The sequence below is a fragment of the Misgurnus anguillicaudatus genome, chromosome 2 (assembly GCF_027580225.2).
Source record: "Misgurnus anguillicaudatus chromosome 2, ASM2758022v2, whole genome shotgun sequence".
In the NCBI taxonomy this organism is placed as follows: domain Eukaryota; kingdom Metazoa; phylum Chordata; class Actinopteri; order Cypriniformes; family Cobitidae; genus Misgurnus; species Misgurnus anguillicaudatus.
The window spans coordinates 19,167,049-19,186,897 of NC_073338.2; the positions used below are offsets into that span (position 1 = coordinate 19,167,049).

At 38.8% G+C, this 19,849-nt stretch overlaps 1 protein-coding gene across 4 annotated transcripts in view; it reads right to left on the reverse strand.

The window, feature by feature from the left end:
- Positions 1–19,849, reverse strand: part of tnr (tenascin R (restrictin, janusin)) — a 226,242-nt gene that overhangs the window by 59,502 nt on the left and 146,891 nt on the right. For all 4 annotated transcript variants that reach the window (XM_055201777.2, XM_055201776.2, XM_055201778.2 and 1 more), the window contains exons 5-8: positions 18,137–18,613; positions 6,818–7,081; positions 2,460–2,575; positions 701–851 (exon numbers count right to left, since the gene is read on the reverse strand). In XM_055201777.2, the coding sequence (XP_055057752.2) occupies positions 701–851; positions 2,460–2,575; positions 6,818–7,081; positions 18,137–18,613 (1,008 nt within the window). The remainder of the gene's footprint in view (positions 1–700; positions 852–2,459; positions 2,576–6,817; positions 7,082–18,136; positions 18,614–19,849) is intronic.

Below are 19,849 nucleotides of genomic sequence, written 5' to 3' on the forward strand. Positions count from 1 at the left end.
TAAGTGGTAACTAGATGGTTAGGACGTTGCTAAGGCATTGCTTGAGGTTAGCTAGGGTATTTTGGGAGGTTATGGTACAGTATGGTTGCAATAAGGTATTGTAAATTTTGCCTTATTAGTCAAACAATATGAAACATGGAACACATTAGTGACGGCCGGTGACTTCTTTTTTCGGGGGCACACGATGCGAAGTTCGTCACAACATGTATGTAGCCCGTCATGTGTGTTCTTCGTAATTTCAAAATATGTGTTCGGCGCGTCGAGTGAACCTATGTGCATCACGTGTCTTGTCAAAATAAGTGCCTGCTGCAGACACGTCCAAAGGCTTTATGATAAAAGACACGCTCGCGTTTGCCAGATGATCAGAGTTTACTGTTAAGGGAGTGTCTTGCGTGTGTTTTGTGAGCGTCTCTTTTATCATAAACGGCTTTGACGCGTGTGCAGCAGGCACTTATTTTGACAAAACACGTGATGCACTTGGTTTACATGACGCAACAAACACATATTTTGAAAACACAACCAACACACATGACACTCCGAACACATATTCTGAATTTGCGCCCGTCAGAAGAGCAGTCAAGAGCCGCCACTGGAACACATACTGGCAAAATGTGTAACTCAAGTCCCCTGTGAGCCACTTTAAATAAAAGTGTCATCAAAATGCATAAATTAATTGAAAGTGAGTCAAAACAAGGCTTACATGTGACAAAAGTTGTAGTAACAGGCTGACTCCTGCCCTGGTCTTTCAGTGCCACCAGGTTGACAGTGTATTCCTCCCCAGGCTTCAGTCCTGTTTGGTGGAAGGATGTGATGGTGCTGGGTAGCTGTGCCGTCATCCCTCCATCATTGTCCTGTCAAATACACAAGAGATAAACAAAAACATCAATCTTTATAATACCAGATTCCTTCATGCATTCACCAAGGTGCAGGCAGGCATGAAACAGTGCACGCCTTAAATTAACACAGATTGTTTTCAGCAGGCAGTCGAGTGTGCAATAAAGAAGCTGTTGGAATTTCTGTGTCGATTTTGCCAGATGTTTCATGTATTAAATCAGAGTCTTATTTTTTTCCAACTGGTATAGCAAAGCGTTGTATGATGCAATGCAGTCCACAAGACATCACCTGACCTCCGCTTGAATGCTTACGAAATCAAGCAACACTGAGACTATGGGGGCTTTCAAAGGTAAGCACAATTTCTGACTTCTAAAAGCCTCTTTTTGCTTTTATCTTTTGTTCTTTCCCATCGACTTTGTAAACGCCCACTTGTCCCTGCCATCATATCCATTACAATATTGTGAAGATTCAGAACGGCTCTTATGCTTTTTTAGTATTAAATCCGCAGAGGGTAAGACTTCCACTTCTAATATGATTTCCCCAGTGGCATGGCGGGGTTGGCTCTCGTACTGGGTACTCTTAGCAATCCCTCCCAACCAAGGAGGATTGAAGTGCACGATGACCCCCGTGTACCTCTTTTTTCGTATTCACTTTGCATCCTTCTGAAGATCCATCTGATTTTGTTTGCAGTGTATTCTCTGCTTAAATCAAAAAGAAATCAAATGAAAAATCAAATCTGCAGCGAATGCAGGATCAGATCGAAGAGAACGATGTTTAGAGAAAGAATTAATGGTGCAGATCTTTTACCTTTTAAATAAACGGTTATTACCGTATCAAGCTTTCAGACTTTGTGTAAGGAGATTCACCTAATCATCTGCCAGCTAGATGAAATCTTTTGTGTGTTCATGGTTACGAGCTGAATACCATTAAGCAAACCCATAATCCCAGTTTTCCAGTGTCTATTACCAGCAGTACAATACGCCTCTCGTATCTCAATTTTTCTGGGTAGAACATAATAGACTCAAAGCATGATTCTAATAGTAACAATATCCACAAAAGAAATTCCTCAGGGGCTGTGATGCGTGTTTGTTATTATATACAGGGGGAGAGATGCTTCACCTCAATGTGAAATGACAGGTATGCTGCACAGAAGACATGCTGCTTTGCATAAAGCGATGCCTCCCACTGCTGTCTCCTAATGAGGCACTGAGTGCAAGCTCCATATTTTGCTGGCATAGAGGAGCTGGACAATTTTCTTCTTCTTGTGAAAGTGTAGTCTGTACATGGTTTCATCCAGATGGACCATTTCAGAAGGGATTAGTGGGAACATCTCTTGCCTAGATGGAATGAGTGTTTCTGCCATGCTGCAAAATAATTCTCATTCAAACACGTTGACGTTGAGGCACCTGATCATTTTTTTTATTAAAGCATCAATTTGTACGCCGTGCTCAGATGTCTGTCAAAACGTGACAGTGTGATGCCCTGTACATCGTTGTCAATATGCACCGTGTTGGATGATGAAGGCCCAAATGCTTAAAGATATTCCCAAACATTTTTGTTTTTATGCCAGGAGCGACAGCAGGGGCAGATTCAATTGAAGTGTGACCTTTTAAGGAAAGTCTTACCTTGGGAATGAAGCTTATTTCCCAGCCATCAAACAAGTAGTCTAAAGGTTGCCACTGAACCTCCACGGATGTCTCCATGATTGATTTGAAGAGTAAACCATCTGGATTCGAGAGATCTAAAAGGTAGAGATTGATGAATTATTGGTCTTCAGTCTGTGCGTTTTCAATAAATCATTTTTTTTTTAAGAAACCAAGACAGATCTTGCTTGCTTTGCTTCATAAAAAGTGAAAAAAAAAAGAAGTAGTGGAGACAGATGAGACATAATGGAGACATATTTTGTGGTTTGATTTTTCCCGTAACTTTACTTTAATATGACAGCATTTTAGTGCCACTTAAAAAAAAGATTACGAGAATATAGTCAAAATTACGAGAACCTAGTCGTAAAACATCAAGAATAAAGTCGCAGTATTTTTAGAATAAGGGTGTAGGATTTTAGGGATAAAATCAATGTTAAGAGATTTAACCCAAAAGAAAATGAGGATAATTTAAAAAAGTTAATTTTTACATTGAAGGGGGTTTAAAGTTTTGTATTTTCCGGACTATAAGCCGCACCGGAGTATAAGCCGCATCATTCAAAAATGCGTCATTAAGACGAAATAACATTTATAAAGGCTCTTTTCCATTGCATAGTACCCCACGGTTTAGCTTAGTTTGGGTCGGGTCTGCTCACCTCACTTTGGCGTGGTAAGCTTTTCCATCGAGTTTAGTATCACTTCGCAGTGGGAGGGATTATAGGCGTGTCGTTATTTTTGCGCTGCCCACAGCTGTGACATCATACAAGTCAGAGCGTCGTTGTACATTCCCATACATTTATTTATTTCTCAGTCCGCCACAAAATTAAAATTGGCCACCACAAATAGATGTTTGCATATCGCGTTTATCACTAACGTTACCTCTGTCTCACATGACATTTTCTGCGTCAGTCGACTGGGCTCCGTTGAGCCTCATTGAAGCTGACGTGCTCGTCCCGAAAGTGCCGCCACAAACTTTAAGTCTGGAAAAAACTGTTATGGTGTTCCTGATTCTCAACCTGTGAATGTTTTTCATCGCTAAAATGGAGTTTGGGAACTTATAGCAGAGCACAGATGACAACATGTTTGCTCTAGACAGTGCAAGCTAGCATGAAGGTAAAGCTAATCTTTTACATTATAGCGATGATGCTGGTAGTGACTATTCTATCAGAACAATCAGTGATCTACAGTGTTTTAGCATCACGTTTGGTATCAGCTTGGGTCGCTTGGAACCCCAACCCACGAAAAAAGGATTGGGTACTACGTACTGCAACCAGTGTAAAAGCTCCCAAAAGTAAGCTGATACGACCCAAACTAAAGCAAACCAAACCATGGGGTACTATGCAATGGAAAAGCCTCATAATCACAGTGGACTATACATTGCGTTTATTTAGAAAATTATTTCACAAAATCCGAGCCGAAGAACAGACATTTAATCTGGAAAGGCAAGTTATTCAACTAAACAATAGCAGAAAGAACAGCAGGCAGAATAGATGTCTGTACGTTAAAGTAATATTATCAGTTATTTAAACAATAAACCATAGCATACAGAACTTAACTGGAAGGTTGAATAGGCTAAATTAACCGAACAAGCCAAAAAGCGTAAAGTTCACATACTCGTCATTCCGCATCACTGAATCCATTGAATTGCATAAATACAGAAGCAGCATATGGCGGACTCTCGCGGCTGTAGACGGTAATGTTGTCTCTTGCCTCATAAATGTCAAAATTAATTCATACTGACTTACAAGGCGCACCTGACTGTAAGACGCAGCACCAGCCAAGTTATAAAAAAACAAACGCGACTTATAGACCGAATAATACGATTATTTCATGCATTCTAACTTATTAACTTAAGAGTTGGCTTCGTCGTGCTAAGCATAGGCAAAGTGTCAAAAAAGTAATTAAGTTTTTATCGAACATGACAATTAATACGTTACAATCTTGCTCGGTTTCTTTTATGGAATAGCGCATGCACACACCAACCAATAGCTACCAGAAATTTAAGTTTTGTTTGTGAGGAAAATTTTACCTCGGTCAGCTTCCAAAATAACCCAGCATTATGAAAACAATTGATGTAATTTATCAAGGGAAGCATAGAAGTGTGTGTGTGTGTGTGTGTGTGTGTGTGTTTGTTTAACGCTGGATTACGTTGAAATGGGGCGGTGCCAACCGGGTCACGAGTCACAGGTAGTAAGTAAAATTCCATCAACTGTCTGTGTTTTGTTGCATATAATGTAAACAAAGCTTGCTCGTGACTCGCTCCAACAGTAGTACGCCTCGAGGAGCTTGGGTTTATTGTGAAAGTATCGGTACAGCTGATTTATATTTTATAAATCTGATAAAACTAAAGACTCTGAATATTTGAAGGATGTTATACTACTCTATAGGCAGTGGTGGCTCGTGACTGCTCATCTGATTCATCAAATTCAAAATATGTGTTCGGAGTGTTATGTGTGTTGCTCGTGTTTTCAAAATATGTCTTTGTCGCGTCATGTTAACCATGTGCATTACCTGTTTTGTCAAAATAAGTGCCTGCTGCACACGTGTCAAAACCGTTTATGATAAAAGAGATCACGTTCACAAAACACATGCAACAGTATCTGTAACAGTAATTATGTGAGTATCTGGCAAACGCGACCATCTCTTTTATCATAAACCCTTTAGACGCGTCTGCAGCAGGCACTTATTTTGACAAGACACGTAATGCACAAAGGATAACTTGACACACAGAACACATATTTTGAATTTACAAACCAAACACATGACGGGCTACATACATGTTGTGACGAACTTCGCACCGAGCGCCCTCGAAGAAAGAAGTTATTATGTGTTATTATGTGAGCATCATTGTGTTGGTGTGAACAAGTAGATCAGCAAAGCAGACACAAAACTCAAATTCAAACTTGCTAATAAAGCATAAAGTATACAAGCAGATCATCCCAGAATATAAACTCAACAAGTTTCAACAACAACAACAAAATAAATAAAAATAAATAAAGTCTAAAAATTGATGGGTTATTTTTGACCCATAATGGGTAAATGTTGGACAGAACACATGCTGGGTTAAAAATGACCCAATGTTGGGTTGTTGTTATGCAACCATGGTGTATAATAACCCAGCACTTGGTTTAAAACAACTCAGCATTGGGTCAATTTTAACTAAATCTGTATACCTCTTATTAATAAAGCAAACAAACAACCAAATGAGCCCAGGATATAAACGCAAATCATGAAATGGCATGTTAAGCATTTTTTCTTGCATTAAATATACCTAATACAGTATGCCATTTAGTGTTTTACATCTGCTTGTCTGTACGTATTATGTCTCCATAAGTTGTTTACTGAATGTGGCATCTGTTTTGCAGTTTTGCTTGTTCACTACATCACTCCAAAAACATTAATGTCAAATTTACAAAGTTTTACTTATTTATTTTTTATGTGACACTAAAATGTTACTTTATGATGTATGTCTCACTTTTAAATATTTTGTTTTAACTTGGAATGGAATCTCTTTAAATATTCAATTATGCATCAAAAATGCACATTACAGATTATTTTGACAGCTACATGTACACTGTAAAAGATGCTGCAAAGCTGCAAAAACTATAATCAAATTGGCTATGCAAGTCCATTCAACCTACTATTTTAAATCTTGACTAGTGATGAGTTGTCGTAACTTATAAACAAGTTGAAATTGTTTAACTTAATTTGTTAAGTTAAATTAAACATGCATTTGAAAGTCTCCAGCAGCTGAATGTCTCAGATGCTTAACCAAGATCATAATACCTGACAGATGTCAAATGCACACAGTAACTGCTTTCGAATTCATTAAGTTTTGATTATCTTCATAACCTCTAAATGACCTGCAAAAATGTTTGAAACAGAAGGATACTCAGTGATACTTGGTTATTGTTTGCAGAACGCCCAACTGGCTTTTCACAAATAATGGACAATTTTTACCATGTGCTCTATTTTGGTCTGTGGCATACTTAGGGCTGACAGGCAGTGAGCGTGTATGAAAAGCCCTCTAGCATTCTGCCAGTCTGGCACTGCTACCCAACAGGTGGTAAAGGTGTCTAATCATATCCTGTTGGCAAAAACAGCCAATTCATCCAAAGTAGTATATGAACATGTTCGAATGCAAAATAAACCGAGAAATAGTGCAGAATCTCTCATGCAACTTCATCAGGGTCATGGTTGTGTAATGATGCGCCTACAATGAAAATGTCAAGTCAGACAAATCTGTGCAAAGTGCTCTGACATTTTCCTGGAAAGAACATTGTCTGACGAGAAGACTGATGTTATTCGAATAAAAAGAGCTCTCGGCAGTGAAGTGCACTCACAGGTGGAGACTAAGGTGTTCATAGGCGCACTGATGATGTTGTCTATGACAGCGTACACGTTGATGTTGTACTCCAGTCCTGGCTCCAAACCTTTGATGGTGGTGTTGGTAACGTTTCCAGGTACTCTGATCTCCAGTTGGACTCCACCAGGGGTTGTGGGGGCATAAGTGATGAGAAAGTCTGTCAGGATCATAGACCCCTCCCATTCCAAATCAACAGTATGCTCAGACACCCCTTGAACTCGTAGATGTGTAGGAGGTGACACTGTGGAATAAAGTGCATGAATATGAAACATGTAATTCTGATAAAAAGCATTCGTTGTGGACATTTTCAATTCAATTTTATTTATATAGCGCTTTTCACAATAGTTAATTGTTTCAAAGCAGCTTTACATTAATAGATGTATGAAACAGAGAAAAACAAGCATAGTAATAATGTAACGTATACAGTCTAGTAGTAAGTTAAGCCAAAGGTGGCGGACTCTCCAGGGGATGAAAAAACCCCCTAGGAGAAAAACCCTCCTGGCTAGTCCAGGGGGAAAACTCCTAGGAGGGAAAAAACCCTTGAGAGAGATACATATATTTAGTTAGCTGGTCGCTGGTCAGGCATCGGCTTGGCATCTCATAGCAGGACGGTCAGTAGATCAGCGGTGTGATGACCTTCAGGGTTGCAGGAACTGGGTCTGTATGTCTCAATTTATGTGGTTATGTGCTGTTAGGTGAAATCACGGTAAGCAAATTTACAGCAAGGCTTATACAGTATTTGTTTACAGTTTTTTTGCCAACGTGATGTCATGTAAAGTCATGTTATAGTCACGCAAAATTTGATACATTTATTTGTTTGCATTGCACAAAATTCAGCGTTTTTAAGTGCCTTGAGCACAAATGTCTTTTTCGAGACACTCGCATGAATTTCTATACATAGTTTCTCGTGTCCATGGCACAACTTTCTTTTTCCTTTTTCTTGTCATTTTATATATTGTTTTCTCTTTTTTCCCATTTTTAAATCATTGCCGCTTGGGGTGGGGTTAGATTTGGGGTTCATCTACTTTTATGTATTGGTTTCTGCATGTTTTTTTTTCCGCTTTTAAAACTATTCTTATCTGGAGTTGGGGTTAGAGTTGGAGTTTGGGTTAGGATGTCTAAAAATGTAACAGAAAGTGATTCTAACCCCAACCAACAATGGTAAGAAAATAGGGGAAAAAAATGAGAAAACAACACATAAAATGAAACGAAAAGGAAAGTTGTGCAATGCACACGAAAAACTATTTACAGAAATTGGTGCAAGTGTCACAAAAAAGACATTTATGCTCAAGGCACAAAAAAAGCAAAATTAAAAAAAAGACTGATCTCACGGAAAGTCGTGTTATAGTAAAATTTGATTAATGTTATGATAGGCTAATTGTCTTTATAGGCTACCATTTGATATTTTACATCCTGTCAACTTTTTTGCTGTACTGTTATTTTGCAAGTGATAAAAAAATGAGTCATGGGTAACATGGTCAAGTAAGCCCCTGCTGGTGAATGTTGAAACTACATATGGTTGCAAACAAGACGTCTTTCTCCGTTGACGGCCGTTAAGTCTCAAAGTTTCCTTGTTTTGTTTTGTCATTGTGTGCTTTATTTATGCATACATATTATTGCAATACACATAAGATCTATCTTTAATGTGTGAAGTGTTATAAAACCCTGTACAAAATGCATTGAATTGCGTGAAATGCACCCACAGGATAGCATCAAGGCACGTCCAGATCCAGTGTTTGCTTCACTGTCTCCAGAGATGCCATTATCTGATCAATTTTATGATGTAGGCAGCATAGATGTGTCTTTTTTCTGCCTTTGATATCCTAAAATCGTATTCACGTACGTCCACAGGGAAAAGGACTGGTGGAGCTCAAAAAATTAAAATGGTGACTGAGAAAGCAGCCGGAGAACAGTTTCTGTGTAAGTGCAAGTTTTATTTTCACTTTCAACAAGTTTGCCTTTCTACGAATAAATTTGTTTTGCAGTTTTTAAATATTTGCTTGGTTACAGCCAACAGACTTTATTTATTTATTTTAAAGGAACTGTATGTAAGAAATTTATATCAATGAATCATAAAATGGCCCTGATATGTCACTAGACATTAAGAAATCATTTTCATTTCAAATACTTATATCACTCACAACAGTGGTCCGGCCAGAATATTGTCATTTAAAAAGTGGAGTTGCAGCCCTCAACTGATGTTTATGTTGTCATGTTGTGTATTGGCCACCAGTTGTGTGCAGTACCAGTTTTAGCCACAAGTTTTGTGATTGCAGTACCAGTTTTGGCCACAATCCTACATACTGTTCTTATATTGATGCTAATCGTAGCCTAGTTGAAGCGAGCGTTGCAGGAGTTGCATAAAGTTTTGCCGTTTGATAGCCGGAAGCTGGGATCTTCTTCTCATATTGTAGGAAGAATTTCGAGACTTGTAGGAGCACAGCAGGGGTTGTGTAGGTAGATTGTATTTTTTCTTGTGCTTTTTTCATGAATATGTCTATTTGTGTATAGTTATCAGGTTCCATAGCCTATTTAGGTGCCGATGGTAGGCTACTTGAATGGTGCAAAACAAAGCTCACTTTAGCCTGTTTCATTAGCCCATTCATGACTCTGTTGTGTTGTTGAGAGAGGTATGAGATACAAAATAAAGCACTTTAATTGGAATGATTTTAGTGTGTGTGATTTATGCATGTGCGGGTACGGGTCGGATAACAGGCCAAATACTAATGGGAGAGGGTCTCCAAAAATTGACCCATGCAGGAGTCTGCCACAGAGCACCACTCCCATAATTTAACATTAAATAAGATATTTTTCTCCAAAATCGTTACTGATTAACATAGGGTGCTAAGTGCATAAGTTGACTCTGTCTGACTAAGCTCACGCTATTGTACCTGCGAGTTGTCCTACACCTGACACGGCGCTGCGCTTCTCATCCGGTATGTGACCTTTTTAAGAAAGCAACAAGTCAGCTCCCTAAGCTTTTAGCCGTAATCAATATTCAGTATATTTAGCATCGGTTGCCTTAGTAACGACTTAACCCTCAAAGCAAGTGTCAATAGGGCAAGACCTTATAAGAACTGGAAATTGTGCCTCTGCTCATGTTCATACGGTAATGACGTCATGCAGCATTACAACTCCTGCAGTCCTGGGTAGGTTTGCACCAGTCGCTCGTAAGTTCTTACTTAAACTAGGACGTAAAGTCCAAACTAGAGGCTTAGTAACTACTAGCTAGTTTATAACTAACTCTTTACTTTATTCGGTTGCACCATTTGTTCTTAAGGCAGAATGTAGCTAGTAGGTCGTAAGCTCTCCGTAAAGTTGTGCGTTGTCGCATAGAATGACGTCTATTTTTCTTAACCCAATCACAAGCCTTATAATGGGTAAACAGGAAATAGTCTGAACAGTACGTAATTTCAAACTCATTTTTGACCCGCCTAAACTGAAAGACGTTAAAGCAAACATTATCGAACTCAAAACATTACACTTTTAATTGAAAATATCTATCCCACACATGGAGGAGAAAATAAACTTGAAGAAATTTTAAATCTTATTTTAATTGATGGATACACAGAAAATTAATCAGTTCTTGAAAACTCGTTGACGAACTTGCGGCTCTTCATAATTTGTACGAGCTCATCGATGTAATATAATCTGGCTGACATCTTATTCCAATGGTTATTCATGGACAGAGGCTTCCGTAAATATTTAGTTGCAACGTATTGTCACGTTTAAACTAAGTTTAATGGTGCAACGGAAAAACATTTAGTAGTGCGTAAGTTGTAACTTATTGCCCATTTTTGTCGTAACTAAGCTACGTTGTAACTTACGCACAGCTGGTGCAACCGGCCCCAGATAACAAATGTCAGAGGAACTACACATGAAACTGTTCACCTATTCACTATCCACTACATAGCAAAATCCACATGTATAAATATAAGCAAAGAGAATTAGTAACAATGAGTAGGTATAGACACACCTGTAGACAGTGCATTTCTAGTAATATAGGCAATAATTCGTATTTTATTTTGTATATTTACTTGATTTTACAATCTCATTTAATTAACATATTTGAGTAAATCCTTAATACAAGAATCCTGCCCAGAGAGTCAGAAATATCCAAAAGTAGCGCTAGCTGTACAGTAGATATTGTGCATTGTGTATTATACATGAAAGGGCAGCATCCCCCTCATTCAAAACTAAAAAGGTCATATTAGTTAGGGTGACATACGTGCCATTCTTCCCGGACACGTCCTGGGCAGGATTTCTGTGCGTCTTCTGGAAGTCATATTTGTCAACCGCATACGTCATAGAGGATTATTGTTATTGTTACAGAAAAGCAACCGTTACATTTTAAGGTAAGAACTTCCGGAAGACGCACCGAAATCCTGGCCAGGACGCGTCCAGAAAGAATGGCACTTATGGTCACCCTATATTAGTATCTCAGAGCAGGGCTCCAGACATACCTTTTTCACTAGGAGCACAGTGGCCCCCAACTGAAAATTTTAGGGGGGGAACCAGACAATTTAGGGGCACACACCATTAATCGACATGCTAACTAAATGTTCACATTTCTACTGATTTCCACTGATTACTAATTAATACTTTAATGATAGATGCAGAAAGTACAATGTGTTGTTGTCAAATTTAGTATATCACATCACAAAAAAAGGTAAAATTGTGCGACTGTAAAAATGTAAAATTGTAAAATTCAGTGGCACACTCTCAAATGTTGGTGGCAAAATGCTACCATTTTGTGGGAGTCTGTAGCCCTGCCTCAGAGGTACTGGTCCCAAAGAGATATTGGTACCAAATGTAGGCCTATACATATCTATGCCCAGATGGTACATATTAGGACATCTTTAAATGGTACTGGCCCCAGTGACAGCTTGGGACCATTTTTTGGACCTTTTTTTATCATGAACAAATATTTCAATCCTAATATTCACTTGATCTAACAATTCACACTGAAGTATAATCAATCTGAGCGAACTGTATCAGGCTTCTATTTCACATGTTGTTGGCTGTTAAGACTACAGTACAACTAAATGTATTTGAGCCGTATATGCCAAAACAAATGGATTCTGGCTGCGTGTCTAAAGATTCATGTAGCTAGTGTTGTTATGTACTGTATTCAAGCCACAAAAGATCCCAAGCCGCATCTTGCCTAGTAAAATCTGACACTGATGTTTCTGTATGCACAGAATTTAAAGATGCTGGAAAATGTACTTGATACTTCTAAAAGCGATCGGAGAATCCCATATGGGCTACTCATGAGACGTAGAAACAATCCGGGTCTCCAGAACACACAAGGCTTTCTAGTGATACTGGGCTCATAGGACTGGCAATAAGTGGCCTCTAGGGAAGCGCTAAGGACTTGAGAAAGCAATTCAGCTCCTTCCACACGAATGGGACAGATTGGCGTTCCTGCTGCTCCGCCTCAACCACAAACCCCTCAAAGAAGAAAAAAATGTCCCAAGGTGCCCACTTAGCAGAATTTATCACTTCAGCACCTGTGCTTTCTCTTCATATCTATTCAGCATTGCCTTTCATTTTTAAGGAGCGAGGAGTAAGGGAGACACGATCTTGCCTGAAGGAGAGAATCAGTCTATGCCTCTCATTATCCATGATCTCTTCCAGGAATGTCACTCAAAGACAATAAAATGTCAGAAGTCGAAAGCTGACACATATTAAGCAATACGATTCGAGGTTTGATCAAGACATTTCAAGAGAAAAATGACAGCAATGGCAAATTATGAATAATACTCATAATCATTACTTCTAATGATGGTGGGACAATCTTTCCAATACTCATCATAAAATTGTTCATGAATTTTTCAATTAATATCTCACTAGTGCCAGCACATACTGATTCTGTATACCGTAAACTGTAAGTCACTCGACATCTGTGATTTCATGTTCCACGTCATGGTGCAAGCGTCTGTTTTCTGTTTAAGCATTGCAAATCATATGCTTTTTCAAACTTTCTAATTTAAAGGTGCAGTGTGTAATTTTTAGAAGGATATCTTGACAGAAATGCAAAATAATATACAAAACTATATTATCAGGGGTGTATAAAGACCTTTTTTAATGAACCGTTATCTTTTTATTACCTTAGAATGAGACAATTTTTTCTTCATACACCGAGATCCTTTACGTGGAAGTCGCCATTTTGTGCCGCCATGTTTCCACAGAAGCCAAACCTTTTTTACTAAGATGTCTTCGACGATGACATGTTTTTCCGGTGGTGGCTACCATAGTTTCTCTATGCGTTTCAAAAGCGAGGGGTGAGCAGTAGACTGCAATTCGCAACCTCACCACTAGATGCTGCTAAAATGTACACACTGGACCTTTAAGTAAAATAAATAACAAATAGTTCAAATAATTGTTGATTTAATCTGAATATATTATATAATTGCTTAAACGTTTCCATCCACACTGTGAGGCACTACTCACGTAGAGCATAATTTTATGATTGTAAAGGTCAAAACAGACGAGGAAACGTGTCGTGAATATTTAATATCTACAATAACAAGCACATTTGCATGAGATTAGATTTCCTAGAAAGACCACCGAGAATAAACAGCAGGTAATTTGCTCCATAACTTTTTACAGTTGCGCTAGAAAAAACAGGGTTTGCAGATTCACAGGTCACAAATTTCTCCAAATACGAAATCTAGACCCATTCAAATAGGGATTAATGATATATTTTTTATATGATATATTTAAAAATGTTTTACTTTACCTAAGCACAACAACAAAAGATGATGACAAATGTTTATGCACAAATGCTTCCTGTACCGCAAATGGTAGGGCATGGTGCTAGCAACACCAAGGTCATAGGTTTAACTTCCAGGTAATGCATGCAAAGCCAAAACACTGTAATTCACTTCAAATAAAATCACCTGCAAAATGCATAGATGTACTGTATGACATTGAACTTAATGTTCATAATTTAAGCTCTTGAATATAAGATATATACATGCTGATTACAAAAATGATAGTAATGATATTTCTCATCTCAGAAATACATTACACATAATTTTCCAATTTAAGCAATCTAAATATTTTAGAAAGGGAACTTCTTTGCGCATCCCATTTCCTTGTCCTTTTTATTTATTTTCTCATCACTACCTGTTTGCAAAATAAGTTTTTCTTACGATTTCAAGGCCTAATGAAACGAGAAAATTGGATAGAGTAACTGAAAGGAAAGTCATATCCTAATTCATTGGCTTGATAATATAAAGACCCAAGAGAGCGGAGAATCTTCAGTAGCTGTGTAATAATTGAGCAGCCGCTCGCCATATTCCCCACCTCTTGTGCATGCCACCCAACTATTTTCTCCTAATTGCTACGAAATAAGCAATTTTACCTCCACTTGGTTTTGCAGAAATAGAGAGCGAGAGAATTGGTTGGTAATATGATTTGCCCTTCCCAATCATCAGATGACAGCTACCTAGAGCAATGTGGGGTTTCTCCAGCCTTTTCTGCGAACTAGCTGTGAACCTGAGTATGTGTAATGGAAAAATCGCCTCTGCCTGGTTAATATGACACATCTTCCCCAGTGAATGTGACTTTTGACAAATGAATGGTGTTATGCTGTGAGCTGTCACCAATTTCGCAGCTACGGGTGAAGTGGAAGGGGGTCTACAGTGGGGTTTAGCATCTGCTGTGTGTGCCGATAACCGGGGAATCGGTTACTGTTCTTCAATGCAGTGTGGATTTTATTGGCCTATTTTTAGAAAGTACAATTGAGGTTTTACAATAAAGTGGCTTCAGAAGAGAATGATATGAAAATTATGTTGCTATTTTTCTTTATTGTGCAATCCTTTATTTTGACATTATTTCTTGTTTGATGGATTAAACATGTTTAAACAACACAGAGCGATTATGGAGAATTTTCTCGGGGAGTTACTCAGTACAAGTAGTGTTTAAAATGATTCAGTATACATTAAATAAAGCCATTCTTTGTTAAATATTGAATTGTTCATATTTTTTGGTGTTCAATTCAATGCCTTCACCCAAAAAGTAAAGAAACATGCACTCTTAGGCCACGTTTGCACGGAAACTATGTAGTAAAAAGTTTCTTCTCCAGCGCCAACACTTATAGTCAAGTACTGTTGTGTTTGGTTGTACACATTCATGCCATGGCCGGAAACATATAATGTGCAATGTCCTATGGACTAAACACATAACACGTGTGATGTCATTCATGATGTCATTCACATTGTGGTAGTTTGCACATTAATAATAATGTGTCCCAAACTTGCACGTTGAAACCTTTGTATGTTTGCTATAAGGTAGATTCCCCAGCTCAGCTCATTTCCTTGGATAACCATGACAACCTTGATATCTTTAACCCCTTCGGCATCACCCCACCCTTTTGAGTGATGTGCCTCTTCAAATGAACATAACGCTGGCATTTTTTTGTCTGTAAGCCTAATCTTGGTCTTGTTAAAAAAAGACAATATAAGGTTTTTCACTGAAGTGGAGGTGAATGGAGGTGAAAATGGAGGTTTGTATCACACTTTTAGTGGTTCTACCAACAGCGGCCACTAGGTGTCAGCGGTTTGCTGCATACTCTTGTCACAAATTAATAAATTACTGTCACTGCATTATTATTACTGCTAAAAGGTTTTAAAATATGAAAACTACATTCTTAGACCTTTCCAACAATATGTAGTTTGTCAACATTTTTGAAGATTTATAATAGGATATAGTGTTATGAATTAAAGGGAGGGTTCAATGGTATTTCGTGCATTCTGACTTATTAACACAGTTATAGAGTTGTTTCCTCATGCTAAATGTAGGCAAAGTGTCAAAAAAGCAGTTGGACGTGTTACAGAGTATTTCTGTGCCGAATGCACTTCGCCAGGGTTTTTTTCGATTACAGTTCCAACTGACGTTTCAGGGGTTTTCTATATGTTTCACTTCTTTAAATGGGCACTTCCCCTGGAAAACCCCGCCCACCCTTCAATCAGCGGGAGACGCTACAACTTACAAACATTCACATCACGCGACAGCTTTGTTTAATTTCAAAACTCAACAATGGCATGAATGAAGAAGTGTATTTTTGGATGTAAGAATCCAGTCTTATGAAAACAATGGATATAGTTTATTATCCGGGTAGCAGCGGAGTTTTGCGTGTGTGTTTGATGCGCTGGATTTTCCCAACCGGGACACTAGTTGCATGCGGTAAGACTTCTGTCTTATGTTGTAAATATGCGCGTGCATATTATATAAATGACACGAACATGAAGTGAATCATAAGTTATACGTGTTTTATAGTGTTGCATGACTCGTACTCGCTCCACCCGCCGTAGTAACTCCTCCTTCATTTTTTCGTACGTTATCGAAAAGATTCGGTAAAGCCAATCTTTCTTTTATAAATCTGATTAAACTAAAGACTCTTCGGAGATATAAAGGATGTCATACTACTCTATAGGTACTCCAGATTAACATCAGAAATGCAGAAACAGCGTGTGTTACGTGAGCCTTAATAATAATTAATATTCCTATAGGGGGAGTAATTTCTATCATCAGACGACCTTAACATATGAAAACTACACTCTGAGAGCTTTCCAGTGATATATAGTTTGTCATGATTTTTTAGTTTTAGAGTAGGGGTTTGGTGTTATACTGTATGTAAAAAAAATTGGCCTGTGGGCCCGTGACCTTTTAGAAACTGACTCTCAATATGTCATAATTGTCCCCAAATGGTAATGAAATATGAAAATTACACTGTGAGCTTTCCAACAATATGTAGTTCGTCAAGATTTGTAGGTTTAGGATAGGCTATTACTGTTACAAATATGTAATATCAAAATGGGCCAACCTGTGGACCCGTGTCATTTTAGAAAATGGCTCTCACTATGTCATTCCTTTACCAAAAAGGTGATGATAAATGAAAACTACACTCTTAGAGCTTTCAAACAATATCTAGACGTGTTTCAGCTGACGTCACTCACTTGTCTTTCGCCATTTTGAGTACCTGAAGTGGTCGCAAAAAAACTAGAAGCTATGCCTTCAATATGTTGTGAGCATCAAAATCGCTATTTTTACAACACTAAGAAGGCTCGACACAACATGATACTTGTGACAACAAGTGTCTCTACACTTGAACTTGAGCATTGAGAACATTGTTTGTGAACACAGAGTTTACTTAAAAGAAGGTTTTGAACAACTGACTTTGGTTGATTTGGCTTCCGCTCGCCGCCATCTTCCTAGTCAAGATGTATCGATCTCCGAATGCGACGTAAGGAGGGAGGAGAGTAAAGATGGATAGCTCCTAAAGCATAGTTTCATATAAATGCACGGTTAATCCGTTGTTTTGTCGCAAGTGAAAAACAATTTTGACCTTCTAGTTGAAAAAGGAGCCTCATATGAGATTCATTCATTCGCATTCGGAAATCGATTCTTTATGTCTGGCAAAGATGACGAGCAATAACAGTCAAAGTCAGTTGTTCAAAAGCTTTATTTTTAGTAAACTCTGTGTACACAAACAATGTTCTCAGTTCTCGCGTTCATGTGTAGAGATCCAGGTGATACTTCGAACAAAGTTTCATGTTCGCGCCTCTTATGTTGTAAAATAGTGGTAGTTTGGTAGCAGCGGACAGTGACTGGAAGAATGCATCAGGAATCGAGTAGGCATCACACCCTAACCAAGATATATATTTTTTAAAGTAGCGTTTCTTTTCATGACAGTCGATGTTGTTTTTCGTAGCCATCTACTGTATCCGTAAAAATCATAGACAGTAGATAAGATAAGAAATCCGTAAATCGTAGCATGCTAGCCAATGCTTGTTAGTAGCCTACTGATACTCGCTAGGTCCTCAAGATGGCGGCATGACGTAAAAGGTCACATGACTGAATTCCATCTATAGTTTGTCATGAATAGAATTAACATGCCAAACACTGAAGTAAACGTAGGCGTCCCGCTGCCGGGACTGTGACATTTAGCAGAATATAAATGTTTTGAGGAACACTCTCTTAAGTCAATCAATTACTCTCCCTACATAATTTATTTTATAAAACACTGTTGAAATATGTATTCTAGAGGCTTAGACCTTTCCAACAATATGTAGTTTGTCGTGATAGATTAAAATTTATATCAACAATATTGAAGTAAACTTAGATGTCCCGTATACGGGACAGCGGTGCTTAAGATTAATATGGACTTAGACCATGTAAAAGATTTATGTGAATTCAATGACTGAAATAAAACTTTGCTGTGCCTAATCTCATTATTAGATTATAGATTTTACAGACGGGTCACAAATTATACATGTTGAGCACCAACCTGAAGCACAGTCATCCCCCGTGTATCCCTCTTGACAGGCGCAGAAGCCGTCCTTGCACACCCCTTTCTGGCTGCAGTTATTGGCACAGAAGATGAGAGAACAGTCCTCTCCTAGAAAGCCCGGGCGGCAATGACAGCTTCCGTTCACGCAGGTTCCCTGATCTGAGCAGTCGTTCAGACACCTGCCCTGCGAGCAGTCCTCACCGGCATAGGCTTCTTCACAAACGCACTCGCCATCGATGCACAAACCCCTGTCGGAGCAGTCGCTCGGGCATCTGGGTTCTGAACAGTTCTCACCGGCGAAGTTACGGTCGCACACACACTCGCCCTCGATACAGATGCCCTGGCCGGAGCAATCGTCTGGGCAGCGAGGTTCAGAGCAGTTCTTTCCCGTCCATCCTTCTTCACACACACATCCACAGATCTCCATGCTGAAGGTGCCATGGCCGCCACACTGAGGGACAAAGTCCAAGTGACCTGAGGGGTGAACAGATATTTTGGACACTGTAAAATATTTTCATATTTGCATATATTTATATTGGCTTAAAGGCATGGTGCATGATCTCTGAAAACCAATGATGACATTTGAAATCACCTTAACAAACACGGTCCTACCCCAATAGAATCTGGACTTTCTTTTGATAGACCCGCCCCACAAATACGCAACCCAGGCAATGGTGTAAGTTAGGTGTAAGTTAGTAGACACGCCTCTTACTGCTGATTGGCTACAAGAGGGTTTTTGGTATTCGGCCCCACTCTCTTTTAGCAAAGTGTTCCGCGTGAATTGAGAGTTGCCACAGGAAACGCGCGAGTTGAAAAAATCTGACGTCGGCGGATTTTCACGCCGCGTTAATCAATCAGGACCTTACTATAGTAGTGACGTGATTACAGGAAGCGAGTGGAGTCTCAGCGGAGTGGCAGAAGCCCCTCCCATGACGCAAATTTCCTCGTGAATATCTCAAATGACTAGAATTTCACGCGCGGCTTTCAAGCACAAATGAAGCGAGTAAACTCAAATGTTTAAGCGTCCAACTACGCGTGAATAGCGCGTTTTTGCCGCCTCTACCACGGCTGGTGTGAATGCACCATTAAATATAAAGGTGCTTGAAAAGGTTCTTCACAGCGACGCCGTATAAAGAACATTATTGCAAGCTTTTGTCCAACAGAAAGGTTTTGTGAATGTTAAAGGTTCTTTAAAGGAATAGTTCACCCAAAAATGTAAATCATCATTTACTTACTTTCATGTTGTTACAAACCTGTATAAATTTCTTTGTTCTGAATCTGATGAACACAAAGCAAAATATGTTCAGGAATGTTTGTAACCAAACCATTAATGAGCCCCATTTACTTCCACATTAGAAAATTATGCAAATCATAAATGAATTTTCATTTTTGGGTCAATTATCCCTTTAAGGAACCATACAGCCACAAAAAGTACTTTTTGTATGTTAAAAAGGAAGAATCAAGAAACAGAAGCACCACTGACATCCATAAGAGGGAAGAAAAATACTATGGAAGTTGATGGTGCTCAAAAACGGTTTGGTTACAAACATTTCTTAAATATCTACCTTTGTGTTCGGCAGAACAAAAAAATGAGTACAGGTTTGTAATGCTGCGTTTACACCAACCGCGTTTCAGGCGTCAAAATCGCGTCTACCGCGCCTAGTTTGGCGCTTGAACAGTTTGAATGCATTCGCGCGTGTAGAGCAAAGT